Source organism: Ranitomeya variabilis, chromosome 5, assembly GCF_051348905.1.
Source record: "Ranitomeya variabilis isolate aRanVar5 chromosome 5, aRanVar5.hap1, whole genome shotgun sequence".
Taxonomy (NCBI): domain Eukaryota; kingdom Metazoa; phylum Chordata; class Amphibia; order Anura; family Dendrobatidae; genus Ranitomeya; species Ranitomeya variabilis.
The window spans coordinates 468,193,049-468,208,951 of record NC_135236.1 but is presented as its reverse complement, the minus strand read 5'-3'; the positions used below and the strand labels follow the sequence as shown (position 1 = coordinate 468,208,951).

At 44.5% G+C, this 15,903-nt stretch overlaps 1 protein-coding gene across 2 annotated transcripts in view; it reads left to right on the top strand.

The window, feature by feature from the left end:
• LRRIQ1 (leucine rich repeats and IQ motif containing 1) overlaps positions 1–15,903 on the top strand; it is a 229,282-nt gene that overhangs the window by 130,684 nt on the left and 82,695 nt on the right. For both annotated transcript variants that reach the window (XM_077265459.1, XM_077265458.1), the window contains exon 18: positions 12,238–12,324. In XM_077265459.1, the coding sequence (XP_077121574.1) occupies positions 12,238–12,324 (87 nt within the window). The remainder of the gene's footprint in view (positions 1–12,237; positions 12,325–15,903) is intronic.

The following is a 15,903-nucleotide window of genomic DNA, read 5'->3' as shown; positions in this document are numbered from 1 at the left end:
TGTGTCCTCAATGTTGAGCAATACAGGCAGTTGGATATCAATTATACAATACCACCGGGGTTACATCTGATTAGCTGCAAATTTATTATGCAACATAATAACGATCCCAAACATACAGCCAATGTTATTAAGAATTATCTTTCAAATAAAGAAGAATAAATAATCATGGAATCGATGATTAAGCTCTCATAGAACCTATCATAGAGTTTGTCTGTGATTACATGAAGAAACAGAAGGATTTGTGCAAGCCTACATCTACAGACTATCTGTAGTTAGTTGTCTAAGGCCAGTTTCACATTTGCGTTAGAATCCGCAGCGTTTAATCTGCAACCGCAAATGCAGGAAAAACCGCATTGAAACGCGTACAAACTCAGCGTTTATTAGACTCATACGTTAACGCATGCTTTTAACCCCTTCCCGACCTTTGACGCATACGCTGCGTCATGAAAGTCGGTGCCAATCCGACCTGTGACGCAGCATATGCGTCATGGAGGGATCGCGTCCCTGCAGATCGGGTGAAAGGGTTAACTCCAATTTCACCCGATCTGCAGGGACAGGGGGAGTGGTGCTTCAGCCCAGGGGGGGTGGCTTCACCCCCTCGTGGCTACGATCGCTCTGATTGGCTGTTGAAAGTGAAACTGCCAATCAGAGCGATTTGTAATATTTCACCCAAAAAAACGGTGAAATATTACAATCCAGCCATGGCCGATGCTGCAATATCATCGGCCATGGCTGGAAAACCTAATCTGTACTCCCCACACCCACCGATCTCCTCCCCAGTCCCCCGTTATGTGGTCCGCCCCCCTAAGTCGTCCTGTCCGCTCCCCCCGTCGTCCTGTCCGCTCCCCCTGTGCTCCGGTCCCCCCCCCGTGATCCGATCACCCCCCCTCATACTTACCGGGCCTCCCAGTATCGGTCCGTCTTCTCCATGGGCGCCGCCATCTTCCAACATGGCGGGCGCATGCGCAGTGCGCCCGCCGAATCTGCCGGCCGGCAGATTCGTTTCAGATATATTTTGATCACTGCGATATAGCCTATCACAGTGATCAAAATAAAAAAAATAGTAAATGACCCCCCCTTTATCACCCCCATATGTAGGGACAATAATAAAAATAAATAAAATATTTTTTTTTCTTTTTCTACTAGGGTTAGGGTTAGAACTAGGGTTAGGGGTAGGGTTAGGGTTAGGGGTAGGGTTAGGGGTAGGGTTAGGGTTATGGCATGTGCACACAGTGCTTATTTGGCTGCGGATCCGCAGCGGATCCGCAACGGATTGGCTGCTGCGAATTCGTAGCAGTTTTCCATCAGGTTTACAGTACCATGTACACCTATGGAAAACCAAATCCGCTGTGCCCATGGTGCGGAAAATACCGTGCGGAAACGCTGTGTTGTATTTTCCGCAGCATGTTAATTTTGTGCGGATTCCGCAGCGTTTTACACCTGTTCCTCAATAGGAATCCGCAGGTGAAATCCGCACAAAAAAACACTGGAAATCCGCTGTAAATCCGCAGGTAAAACGCAGTGCCTTTTACCTGCGGATTTTTCAAAAATGGTGTGGAAAATCTCACACGAATCCGCAAAGTGGGCACATAACCTTAGGGTTAGGGTTGGAATTAGGGCTAGGGTTGGAAATAGGGTTAAGATTAGGCTTGTGGTTAGGGTTAAGGATAGGGTTAGGGGTGTTTTGGGGTTACAGTTGTGGTTAGGGTTGGGATTAGGGTTAGGATTAGGGTTAGGGTTGAGATTAGGGTTACGGGTGTGTTGGGGTTAGGGTTGTGGTTAAGGGTGTGTTGGGGTCAGGGTTGTGATTAGGGTTATGGCTACAGTTGGGATTAGGGTTAGTGTTGAAGTTAGAATTGAGGGGTTTCCACTGTTTAGGCACATCAGGGGTCTCTAAACGCAACATGGCGCCACCATTGATTCCAGCCAATCTTGCGTTCAAAAAGTCAAATGGTGCTCCCTCCCTTCCAAGCCCCGACGTGCGCCCAAACAGTGGTTTACCCCCACATATGGGGTACCAGCGTACTCAGGACAAACTGGGCAACAACCATTGGGGTCCAATTTCTCCTGTTACCCTTGCGAAAATAAATTACTTGCTAAAACATAATTTTTGAGGAAAGAACAATTATTTTTTATTTTCACGGCTCTGCGTTATAAACTTATGTGAAGCACTTGGGGGTTGAAAGTGCTCACCACACATCTAGATAAGTTCCTTGGGGGGTATAGTTTCCAAAATGGGGTCACTTGTGGGGTGTTTCTACTGTTTAGGCACATCACGGGCTCTGCAAATGCAACGTGACGCCCGCAGACCATTCCATCAAAGTCTGCATTTCAAATGTCACTACTTCCCTTCCGAGCCCTGACGTGCGCCCAAACAGTGGTTTACCCCCACATATGGGGTATCAGCGTACTCACAACAAACTGAGCAACAAATATTGGTGTCCAATTTCTCCTGTTACCCTTGTGAAAATAAAAAATTGCTTGCTAAAACATCTTTTTTGAGGACAGAAAAATGATTTTTTATTTTCACGGCTCTGCGTTGTAAACTTTTGTGAAGCACTTGGGGGTTGAACGTGCTCACCACACATCTAGATAAGTTCTTTGGGGGGTCTAGTTTCCAAAATGGGGTCACTTATGGGGTGTTTCTACTGTTTAGGCACATCACGGGCTCTGCAAATGCAACGTGATGCCCGCAGACCATTCCATCAAAGTCTGCATTTCAAATGTCACTACTTCCCTTCCGAGCCCTGACGTGCACCCAAACAGTGGTTTACCCCCACATATGGTGTATCAGTGTACTCACAACAAACTGGGCAACAAATATTGGGGTCCAATTTCTCCTGTTACCCTTGTGAAAATAAAAAATTGCTTGCTAAAACATCTTTTTTGAGGACAGAAAAATGATTTTTTATTTTCACGGCTCTGCGTTGTAAACTTCTGTGAAGCACTTGGGGGTTGAACGTGCTCACCACACATCTAGATAAATTCCATCAAAGTCTGCATTCCAAAACGTCACTACTTCCCTTCCGAGCCCCGGCATGTGCCCAAACAGTGGTTTACCCCCACATATGGGGTATCAGCGTACTCAGGAGAAACTGGACAACAACTTTTGGGGTCAAATTTCTCCTGTTCCCCTTGGGAAAATTAAAAAATTCTGGGCTAAAAAAATATTTTTGAGGAAAGAAAACACATTATTTTCACGGCTCTGTGTTATAAACTTCTGTGAAGCACTTGGGGGTTCAAAGTGCTCACCACACATCTAGATAAGTTCCCTTGGGGGTCTAGTTTCCAAAGTGGGGTCACTTGTGGGGAGTTCCTACTGTTTAGGCACATCAGAGGCTCTGCAAACGCAACGTGACGCACGCAGAGCATTCCATCAAAGTCTGCATTTCAAAACGTCACTACTTCCCTTCCGAACCCCGACTTGTGCCAAAACAGTGATTTACCCCCACATATGGGGTATCAGCGTACTCAGGAGAAACTGGACAACAACTTTTGGGGTCCAATTTCTCCTGTTACCGTTGGGAAAATAAAAAATTGTGGGCTAAAAAATCATTTTTGAGAAAAGAAAAATTTTTATTTTCATGGCTCTGCGTTATAAACTTCTATGAAGCACTTGGGGGTTCAAAGTGCTCAACACATCTAGATTAAGTTCTTGGGAGGTCTAGTTTCCAAAATGGGGTCACTTGTGCGGGAGCTCCAATGTTTAGGCACACAGGGGCTCTCCAAACGCGACATGGTGTCCACTAATGATTGAAGCTAATTTTCCATTCAAAAAGCCAAAGGGCGTGCCTTCCCTTCCGAGCCCTGCCGTGCGCCCAAACAGTGGTTTACCCCCACATATGGGGTATAATCGTACTCAGGACAAACTGGACAACAACATTTGGGGTCCAATTTCTCCTATTACCCTTGGGAAAGTAAAAAATTCCGGGCTAAAAATCATTTTTGAGGAAAGAAAAATAATTTTTTATTTTCATGGCTCTGCGTTATAAACTTCTGTGAAGCACCTGGGGGTTTTAAGTTCTCACTATGCATCTAGATAAGTTCCTTGGGGGGTCTAGTTTCCAAAATGGGGTCACTTGTAGGGGAGCTCCAATGTTTAGGCACACAGGGGCTCTCCAAACGCGACATGGTGTCCGCTAACGATTGGAGCTAATTTTCCATTCAAAAAGTCAAATGGCGCGCCTTCCCTTCCGAGCCTTGCCGTGCACCCAAACAGTGGTTTACCCCCACATATGAGGTATCGGCGTACTCAGGAGAAATTGCCCAACAAATTTTAGGATCCATTTTATCCTGTTGCCCATGTGAAAATGAAAAAATTGAGGCTAAAATAATTTTTTTGTGAAAAAAAAGTACTTTTTCATTTTTACGGATCAATTTGTGAAGCGCCTGGGGGTTTAAAGTGCTCACTATGCTTCTAGATAAGTTCCTTGGGGGGTCTAGTTTCCAAAATGGGGTCACTTGTGGGGGAGCTCCAATGTTTAGGCACACGGGGGCTCTCCAAACGCGACATGGTGTCCGCTAAAGATTGGAGCCAATTTTTCATTCAAAAAGTCAAATGGCGCTCCTTCCCTTCCGAGCCCTGCCGTGCGCCCAAACAGTGGTTTATCCCCACATATGAGGTATCAGTGTACTCAGGACAAATTGGACAACAACGTTCGTTGTCCAGTTTCTCCTTTTACCCTTGGGAAAATAAAAAAATTGTTGCGAAAAGATCATTTTTGTGACTAAAAAGTTAAATGTTAATTTTTTCCTTCCATGTTGCTTCTGCTGCTGTGAAACACCTGAAGGGTTAATAAACTTCTTGAATGTGGTTTTGAGCACCTTGAGGGGTGCAGTTTTTAGAATGGTGTCACTTTTGGGTATTTTCAGCCATATAGAACCCTCAAACTGACTTCAAATGTGAGGTGGTCCCTAAAAAAATGGTTTTGTAAATTTTGTTGTAAAAATGAAAAATCACTGGTCAAATTTTAACCCTTATAACTTCCTAGCAAAAAAAAAAATTTGTTTCCAAAATTGTGCTGATGTAAAGTAGACATGTGGGAAATGTTATTTATTAACTATTTTGTGTCACATAACTCTCTGGTTTAACAGAATAAAAATTCAAAATGTGAAAATTGCAAAATTTTCAAAATTTTCACCAAATTTCCGTTTTTTTTCACAAATAAACTGAGAAATTATCGACCTAAATTTACCACTAACATGAAGCCCAATATGTCACGAAAAAACAATCTCAGAATCGCTAGGATCCGTTGAAGCGTTCCTGAGTTATTACCTCATAAAGGGACACTGGTCAGAATTGCAAAAAATGGCCAGGTCATTAAGGTCAAAATAGGCTGGGTCATGAAGGGGTTAAAAAACGCGGCGTTTTCACGCTTGTCCACGCGTTTTGCATGCGTTTGCGTTTTCTGTACGCATGGTGAAAAGTTTAACAGGAACTAAATCTAGATAAACAGACACCGCCAATGGGACTACAGTGGGCGTGTATTATGGGATATCTATATATAGACCCTTGGACTGCTGAAATCTTCACAGTTTGCTACTGTATCCTGTGTCATGATGGATCTTCACATGGAGAGCTTTTATTTCAAGCTGGATTTAAGCATCAAGCTGTTTTTTGCCTGTGCATTTGCTTGGGAGCAGCAAACAAATAGAGAACGACAGAGAAGGACACGGCGTCTGCGTTTTTGGAGGCACCCCATTATTGAACCCCGGGAGAGCCGTGGAGCCTTTCACATGCTATATGGCGAGCTTAATGCCAAACCAGACAAATTCCCGGAATATACCAGGATGTCTCAAGACTCTTTCCGGGAATTGCTTGGTCGTGTCCAAGGAGTCATCCGGAGACAGGACACCCAGCTCCGTAGAGCAATTCCAGCAGAGGAACGTCTCCTGGTTACATTAAGGTACGTAATAATTCTAAACAAATGCCAGTCATAATTATTATTGGTCTTCCATGTATTATTTGTATTTTCCTTATGTCTTTAGCTAAACACCACCATAAATGGAATTGATTGTAACTTTATTTTTTTTTTTTTATTTCAGATTTCTGGCAACCAGAGAGAGCTTATCATCCCTCCACTTTCAGTACCGGCTTGGAATTTCTACCCTGTCTGGAATAGTTGCGGACACCTGCCGGGCTTTGTGGAATGTTCTCTGGGATGAGTTTATACCCGTTCCCACGGAGGACATGCGGATTGAAATTGCAGAAAATTTCTGGAGTGTGTGTGATTTCCCCAACTGTTTGGGAGCGGTGGATGGAAAGCACATCCGCATTATCAAACCCACTAGAACTGGATCAGAGTACTTCAACTACAAAAAATATTTTTCAGTTGTGCTCATGGCAATAGCAGATGCGGACTGTCGCTTCATCGCTGTGGACATTGGAGCTTTTGGCCGTGGCAATGACTCACAGACTTTCAAGAACTCGGATATGGGCCGACGTGTGTATGGAAGAAATTTTAATTTTCCACTGCCACGACCTCTCCTCAACACTCAAGGCCCACCGATGCCATTTGTTATGGTTGGGGATGAGGTCTTCCAGATGTGGGGAAAACCCACTGAAGCCATATTCCAGTCGGGACTTGAACCACACTAAAAGGATTTATAACTACAGACTGATCAGGGCCCGAAGAAGAGTAGAGTGTACCTTTGGGATTCTAGTCTCAAAATGGCGCATCCTTGCGACAGCCATTAATCGAAAAATGGAGACAGTCGATGAGGTGGTCAAAGCCTGTGTGGTTCTCCACAATTACACAATGGCTAAGGAGCGACCCACCATTGAACTGGATGAACCAGTTGCAAACCCATTGCCAGATTACCAGCATCACCCGCTGCGGTCAACTGTTGAAGTTGGCCACATGCAGGACCAATTTGCTGCCTATTTTGATTCTGATATTAGACATGTGGCATGGCAAGACAATATTGTGTAAAATTTCCTATTGGGTTTGGCCCTGTACCAGTTATGTTTTAAATGTTAATAATATTTTTTGTTAATAAAATTTGTGCTTTGATATCTTGACCGAGTCTCCTATGTATTTCCTCTAAAAACTACTTATGTTGTTAGTGGAAAGGTAGTTGACGTCATTACATCCTGATTCTGTTCAGTATCTATTGGACGCAGACTGAAGATACGATGGAGGTATAATACAAAGCAGATCTACGCTCATCAAGTCAGATGTCATAAATAATGAATTCATGATGCACAAATAAAAGCCTCATGAATTCACTATTTCTGACACCTGTCCAGGTGAGTAAAGATATGCCTTGTATGACCTCCATCATCTCTTCGGTTTGTGTGAAATAGAATACGTACACTGAAGAAAAAATGGAGGTTATACAAGGCAGTTCTCTACTGAACAGGTCAGGTGTCATATATAATGAGTTCATGACGCAGAGTTTTGTGCATCATGAACTCACTATTTATGACACATGACCCTTTGAGTATAGTTCTGCTTTGTATTACCGCCATTTTCTCTTCAGTCTGTGACACAGAATTAATCAGACTGAAGAGATTATGAAGAAAATACAAGTTATATTTATTTTTTGCCACCTCATAGCTGTATACCAAACACACGAAGCAGCACTCTTGTACTTAATAACTACTGGAGCTATGATTTGGCAAAAAAATATAGTGTGTGGCGCAGTGTTCTATTAGGCGCACGGTGTGTGTTGCCAGCGGCGAAATACCCAAATAAGCAAACATTATTGGAGGCAAAAAACATTATTATTTATTTTTAAACAAAAAAAAAAAATTAACTGCGCCTGCTTGGGGTAGAGTGACGGAACTGGGGGGTGTGTAGCTGTGAGGCCTGGCTAAGTGTGGACGATGTAGGGGTAGCAGGAGAAAGGGCAATCAACGTAGTAGGATCTGGGAGTTTGGGGATGGGGCTTGACGCATGCGAGGGCTGAGACACCCTGGAAGGGTGAGACAAACCTGACATTACAGACACATTGGGAGGTGAAGGGGGAGGAATAGTGATAGTCTGCTGCTTTTTATTTTTTTCCCTTTTTGGGATCTAGATAGTCTGGAGAGCCTCGGTGGGCTCATTTGTTCCGGCCTGGTCATGATGGGCGACCTGGCAGGGTCCAGCTGCTGCAGCTGCATTGTGCTCGTAGAGCGGACAGCCATGCCAGAGTCCTGCTGCATCGTGGTGGTGGTGGAGCGGAAGGCCATGCCAGAGTCCTGCTGCATCATGGTGGTGGAGGAGCGGAAGGCCATGCCAGGGTCCTGCTACATTGTGGTGGTGGAGCGGAAGGCCATGCTAGGGTCCTGCTGCATAGTGGTGTTGGAGAGGAAGGCCATGCCAGGGTCCTGCTGTTGCATGGTGGTGGCAGTGGAGGAGGTCCAAGCAGGAGCAGCAGTTGTCATGGTGGTGGCGGTGGGCTGTCCAACAGCACTCGGCATGGTGGTGGTGCTGCAGTGGTGTCCGACAGTGCTTGGAATGGAGGTGGCCGTGCAGTGGTATGCAGCAGAGCTCGGCATTGAGGTTAAGCGTGACAGTGTTGGCACAGGTGGATATGCCGCCACTGTCTGCTGAAAATACCGACTCTGCTGCATAACCTGCATGTAAGCAGCATTGCAGGCCTGCATGACACTAAGCTGGAGATCAGGAGTAAGGTGTTCCGACATGCCCTGTTCAATTTGATTGAAAAAATGATGTGCTGGCCTCTGGAGGTCAGCTTTCACTTGGTCAAGGCTTTTGGTGACCTCCTGGATACGTGTATTCATATTGTTTATGGCACTTTCCAGTCGGTCACCCATCGCCTTGAGTCCATCATGAAAGACCGAGCTCAAGTGCAAAAACTCGGGCATGAGTGACCTGTCTGAGGCCCTCTGCCGCTGCCGGGAAGAGCCCCCCAAAAAAGAGGCAGAGGACTGGGACAGGGGAACACCTGATGGACCAACTTCCTGGTCTCCAGTCTGTGTGGCAGGCCAACTTGCTGCAGCGCTGCTGGAAGGCTGGGACGGGTCCGTGGCTGTTTGATGAAGGACCGCTCCAGAACCAGGGTCAAGAGTGCTGGTCCATGTGCTGTGAAAAAAGAATAAAAAACACATTACTACCAAACATTTACAATAGTAAAGCGCCAACTCAGGGGGGCTGTGGAATAGAAAAATACAGATTAGGCAATCCAACACAACCCATTACACCACAAATAATACTTACGTTCTCTGGGCAAGGACCGGTTTCAAAAATGCAAGGATGCGGTGATACTTGTATTTGCGGATCCTTGCTCCAGAACCACTAGGAAGCCAGCTCTTTTGACGAAGGTCCTTGTTGAAGCGATCCTTCATCGAACGCCAACGTGTTTTGACTTTGAGCACTGTTGAAAAATATAAATAATGGTTAGACAATGCACTTTTGACCCTGATCACACAACTGTGTATGATGAGAGAAACTCCTGAGTTTCTCCCATCACACACAGTTGTGTGATCCCAGCCAAGGTCACTGCTGCAGCACACCGCATTGCAATACTTACAAAATGCATTTCGGACCTGAGTAGGGGCGTTGTCCCAGCCATCCCACATCGCTTTGTCCACCTCATTCCATAGCCACCGGATCGTCACGTTCTCTGAGTGCTGTGGAACCCGGGTGTCCCACAACAGGACTTAGGAGGTAATTTTCAATGAAGTCCTCATCCCGTTCTGGAACCTAAAAAATAAATAAAGACATTAATGTAGGAGACATTAAAGGGCCACTGTCACCCCCCTCCAGCCGTTATAAACTAAAAGAGCCACCTTGTGCAGCAGTAATGCTGCATTCTAACAAGGTGGCTCTTTTAGTTTTAGGTTCAAGTATACCCCAAATAAAGCATTTTTTTACTTAGCCACAATTCCTGTCTCTAGCCAGGTAGGCGGGTCCTCACTCCCCAGCTTGACCAGCTCCTCTGCCGTCACTCCAATCTTCCTGCGCTTTCAGCGCCGCCCCCTCAGCGCTGTTATCTTTTCAAAACCGGCGCCTGCGCTGTGTACTGGTGTCCTGCGCAGACGCAGTAAGCTCTGGCCATCTGACATCCCAGCCAGGCTTGCACACTGCGCCTGCGCGGGCATTGCAGCCACCCACCTTTGGAATCCCAGCCCCGCACTATGTGTTATGCATTATGCACAGTGCGGGGCTGGGATTCCAAAGGTGGGTGGCCGCAATGCCCGCGCAGGCGCAGTGTGCAAGCCTGGCTTGGATGTCAGACGGCCAGAGCTTACTGCGTCTGCGCAGGACACCAGTGCACAGCGCAGGCGCCGGTTTTGAAAAGATAACAGCGCTGAGGGGGCGGCGCCGAAAGCGCAGGAAGATTGGAGTGACGGCAGAGGAGCTGGTCAAGCTGGGGAGTGAGGACCCGCCTCCCTGGCAAGAGACAGGAATTGTGGCTAAGTATAAAAACACTTTATTTGGGGTATACTTGAACCTAAAACTAAAAGAGCCACCTTATTAGAATGCAGCATTACTGCTGCACAAGGTGGCTCTTTTAGTTTATAACGGCTGGAGGGGGGTGACAGTGGCCCTTTAACATAAGGAAAAGAAAGAAAACAGAGACAGAAAACTGACATGAATATTGAAAGTCAAGAAAAACAGGAGTCAAGAAGAAAAAGATAAAGAAAGAGGAAAGTAAAGAAATGAACATTCAAGAATAGTAAAGTGAGGATACAATAAACAGTCAGACACATATACGTACACGCTGCCGCCTTACCACCCGACCGTGAACCCGCTGCTCCTGCTCAGCCTCTGCCGAAGTGGAAGAAGTGCTCTAAAAAAAGGAAAAAAAAAATTGTCATATGTGTAGATATGACAGTGAATTCTTACTAATCTGAGGAGGTGAGTACTCACTTCACTGACATGTTCGGCTTGTGCAGGCCCAGGCCGTTGCTCCTCAGAAGAAGAAGATGGCATGCTGATGCATGCAGAAAGAAAAAAAATGGCAGAAATTAGGACATATAGAGACAGAAAATAGAAAATAAAGACATTGGCCAGGATATACTCACATTGTTCAGTGTCTTGTTTCCTCCAAGGTTCTTGCCTGCGTCTGCTCTGCTTCTCTGTCTGCTGGGTAGTAATCTGCCAATGCCCACTCCCTCCTTTTATCAGTTTGTATGTGGGGGGTGGCTAATCAGTGTCTAGACATGTTTTCCTGTGGTGCAACGCATACGTTCACAAACTCAGGCAAATGCATGTACTTGCGAACGCATACGTTCACATAGACCGTAATGCTTTTTTTGCCGCATTTCTTCCGCTAATAACTGCATGCGTTTCTAGGCGGCAAATTGACGCCTCTAAAATTACTACATGTAGCGTTTACCGCGCCAAACCGCAGATGACGAAACGACGCATGCGTAGTCTAACGCAGCAAAACACAACCGATCGCAGACACATGCGTCCCTAATGTTAAAGATAGGAATACACGATGCATGTGGAAAATTAGCTGTCAATAAGTGAGTACAGTGTTCTTGCGGCTCAGTGTCTTTGTGGGGAGCGCTGGTGTATTACTTTATATCTATCAGCATGTGGAAAATTGCGGCACAAACGCTGTGGACACAACCACAAATGTGAAATCGGCCTAAGATGTTTGGAACAGCATCCCTCCTGTGTTCCTTCAAAGACTGCATGTAGGTGTACCTTGATTATTTATGCAGTGCCTGTTGGCTCAGTGTAGTTCCTACATTTAAGGAAATAAATTGAGCTGATATCGCGTGAAGGATCCTATTAGGATAAACTGTTTTGTATTAGGTGACCGCTTTACTGTTATCTTTGGCCCCAAAAATAGCATCAATTTTGAATCTTGGATTGTTATTTAAGCCAAATCACTTCAGTGGATTGGGCGTCAACTAGCAATCCCTTATTTTTGCCTAACCACTATCAAGACGGAAATAAAGAGCATGAATCTCTGTGTGCTGTGATATGTATAATAGAGATCATAGCAGCTATGCTCCTCCCTCCAGCTCAGAGACAATTGCAAATTAAGAGGTGGATCCTACAAACTGGTTAAAATACGGGCCACAAATCATATAATGGCCAGATATAATTTTACTTGTAATATACACATCCGGGATAGATTATCCTGAAAGATCCTTAAAAGTGTGGTTACCCTTTAAGAAATCTATGTGAATACTGGGTAAATTGCTGTGATCTCTAAGAATAGATAGTCTTGTTAATTTGCTTTTATACTGTACTATAACATTGTTTCCTCATTGCTGTAAATTTTTTGATCTAGAAGTATTCACTTAATTTTTTTTTTTTTTTATAGAATGTTTTCGAAAAAGACTGGGTAGTAGATCCTGCCCTTTCCCATTCTAGAGCGCTCCATATCTTCAGTAAACCCGAACGACCAAAGGTAACATGTCATTGGGATGTCTTAGCCTTTCATCATCCACTGAGGTTTTTTGTGCCTGAGTGATTAATGTAGTGATTTATTGGCCTGTTTTAAGACACCATTGGCTCTGTTTCTCCCCAGCTGTTATTTCTCTTGTATTTTATATCTCTGTCTTTATTTTGGATTTTTTTCAACACTCTTTCACAGTAGCTTAATGTTAAGAAAAGAAAGAATGTGAAAAAAAACACATTTCTGATATGCGGCAGCTGCATTTCTGGCACAGTGTGAGAAATCGCTAGTGGATGTGGTATTACAAATAATATAAAAATGTTCTATTAAGAAATGAGTATCTTCATGGTTACTAGAACTTTCTAAATTATGTTAATGTTTAATATTTCACGAATATTTTGTGTGCCAGTTCTTGGGCAGAATTGCATCTATTGCTCTTCAAATTGAGTTTCTCAACAGGTTGATATAAGACACCTCTGGCAGCTTAGCCATGCTTTATTGGGCAGATTAGTTAACAGCTTTATAGCCTAAAAGAGGTGCACATTTTGCTATACAACATATTCGCAATTAAATTCTTGACCTCCAACTCCTGCAGACACTTTTGAAAAGTGGTGTAAACAGCGGACAATCTTATCCAAGAGGATTGGGGTTCCCATCAGTCTTTACTAATAATTATAATAAAAATTTGGCTTAAATTATGATGCAAGGTTGCTTCTAGCAGACGTAGATTTCATTTCTTATTTTATAACTTGTATACCTACTTAATGAATCTGACACATCCTGCTTCAGTATACATTGGCATATGAAATACTCGTCTTAAGAAATCTCCCCTTTTGTGTATTGTTCTTGATCATGGCCAATTCTCAAACTGAAAGTTCTCAGAATTGTAATTGCCGCACAAATGTTTATACCCGTCTAACAAATGTTCTCCTGATGTTAAATGCTCAATTTGGAATCCGAGATCTTAAAAGAATGAAAACAGAAATGCTCACTGTCAGTGCTAGTAATCTCCGATGTTCTGTTTTACCTTTAATTGGGGTTTTCCCCCAAGTACATTTTAATCAATAGCTCTTGGAATAATAATAATTTCCACAATTGAATGTGTTAAAAAATGTTCCTGTGCTGAGATAATCTTATACAAGTACAAGTCCCCTCTATAATTTGTAAAGCGCTGCGGAATATGTTGGCGCTATATAAATAAAATTATTATTATTATTATAAATGTGCCCCTGCTGTGTACTGTGTAATGGCTGTGTCTGACTGTACAGGAACATGGTCTGATCATACCACATCTTCTGGTCAGGGTAGGAAGTAAAAGAATATACAGTCAAGACAAGCATTGCAGCTGATTCTTTGAGGTGCTTTCACATTGCGCTTATCTTCATGTTTGTGTCCCGTCGGGGTTCGTGTCTGCACCGCCCCACAAAACTGGATTCAGACATATGCCCTGACAGGATCATAGACTATAATGGTGCAGGCTGTTATGATCCGGTGACTTTGGAGCCGCATGAACTTTCTCTGGAGAAGGTGGAAACTGTACTGACCGCAAAACCTGAACTAACACCGCAACTAGATGTAGCCGTGGGGTGTGCCTAACAAACCCTAGACACCTCGACACAGCCGGAGGACTAAATACCCCTATAGATAGAAATAGGAATACTACCTTGCCTCAGAGCAGAACCCCAAAGGAAAGGCAGCCCCCCACGAATATTGACTGTGAGTAGGAGAGGAAAGACACACACAGGCAGAAAACAGGATTCAGCAAAAGAGGCCACTCTAGCTAAATAGGGAAAGATAGGACAGAATACTAAGCGGTCAGTATTAAAACCCTTCCAAAAATATCCACAGCAGATAATACAAAAAGTTCCACAATCTAGCTAAAGACATGGAATGTATATCTGCCACTCCAGAGAATCCAACAAGACTGAGAAAATACTGACACAATCTAAGCTGGACAAAAAAAAACACTGAATAGCACAGACATATTAAGCACACAGCATGTGTGCCAAAGAAACAAAACCAGACACTTATCTTTGCTGATTTGGCAGAAGGCAGAAGGAACCAAACCAGGACCAAAACCTCCCAACAACCATGGACAACTGGCAAGGACTAATGAATCCTGCACGCCTAAATACTCCAGTCAGAACTGCAATCAGCAGATACACCTGACCAGGACTGCAACTCAGGGGCAACTGCATTACCACCTACAACCACCGGAGGAAGCCCTAAAGCAGAATTCACAACAGTACCCCCCCTTGAGGAGGGGTCACCGAACCCTCACCAGAGCCCCCAGGCCGATCAGGACGAGCCAGATGAAAAGCATGAACCAAATCAGCAGCATGGACATCAGAGGCAAAAACCCAAGAATTATCCTCCTGGCCATAACCCTTCCATTTGACAAGATACTGAAGTTTCCGCCTCGAAAAACGAGAATCCAAAATCTTCTCAACCACATACTCCAACTCCCCATCAACCAACACAGGGGCCGGAGGATCAACAGAGGGAACAACGGGTACCACATATTTCTGCAATAAAGATCTATGGAAGGCATTATGGATAGCAAAAGAGGCCGGAAGCGCCAATCGAAAAGACACAGGATTAATAATCCCAGAAATCCTATAAGGACCAATAAACCGAGGCTTAAACTTAGGAGAAGAAACCTTCATAGGAACATGACGGGAAGACAACCACACCAGATCCCCAACCTGAAGCCGGGAACCAACACACCAACGACGGTTAGCAAAACGTTGAGCCTCCTCCTGAGACAACACCAAATTGTCCACCACATGAGCCCAAATCTGCTGCAACCTGTCAACCACCGAATCCACACCAGGACAGTCAGAAGGCTCAACCTGCCCAGAAGAAAAACGAGGATGAAAACCAAAATTACAAAAAAAAGGTGAAACCAAAGTAGCCGAACTAGCCCGATTATTAAGGGCAAACTCGGCCAATGGCAAAAAGGCCACCCAATCATCCTGATCAGCAGACACAAAGCATCTCAAATAAGTCTCCAAGGTCTGATTAGTTCGGTCGGTTTGGCCATTTGTCTGAGGATGAAATGCAGAGGAAAAAGATAAATCAATGCCCAGCCTAGCACAAAAGGCCCGCCAAAACCTAGAAACAAACTGGGAACCTCTGTCAGACACAATATTCTCCGGAATACCATGCAAACGAACCACATGCTGAAAAAACAACGAAACTAAATCTGAAGAGGAAGGCAATTTAGGAAAAGGCACCAAATGAACCATCTTAGAAAACCGGTCACAAACAACCCAGATAACAGACATCCTCTGGGAAACCGGAAGATCAGAAATAAAATCCATAGAAATATGCGTCCAGGGCCTCTCAGGGACCGGCAATGGCAAAAGCAACCCACTAGCACGGGAACAACAAGGCTTGGCCCGCGCACAAGTCCCACAGGACTGCACAAAAGAACGCACATCACATGATAAAGAAGGCCACCAAAAGGACCTACCAACCAAGTCTCTGGTACCAAAAATACCAGGATGACCAGCCAACACAGAACAGTGAACCTCAGAAATCACTCTACTAGTCCATCTGTCAGGAACAAACAGTTTCCCCACTGGACAA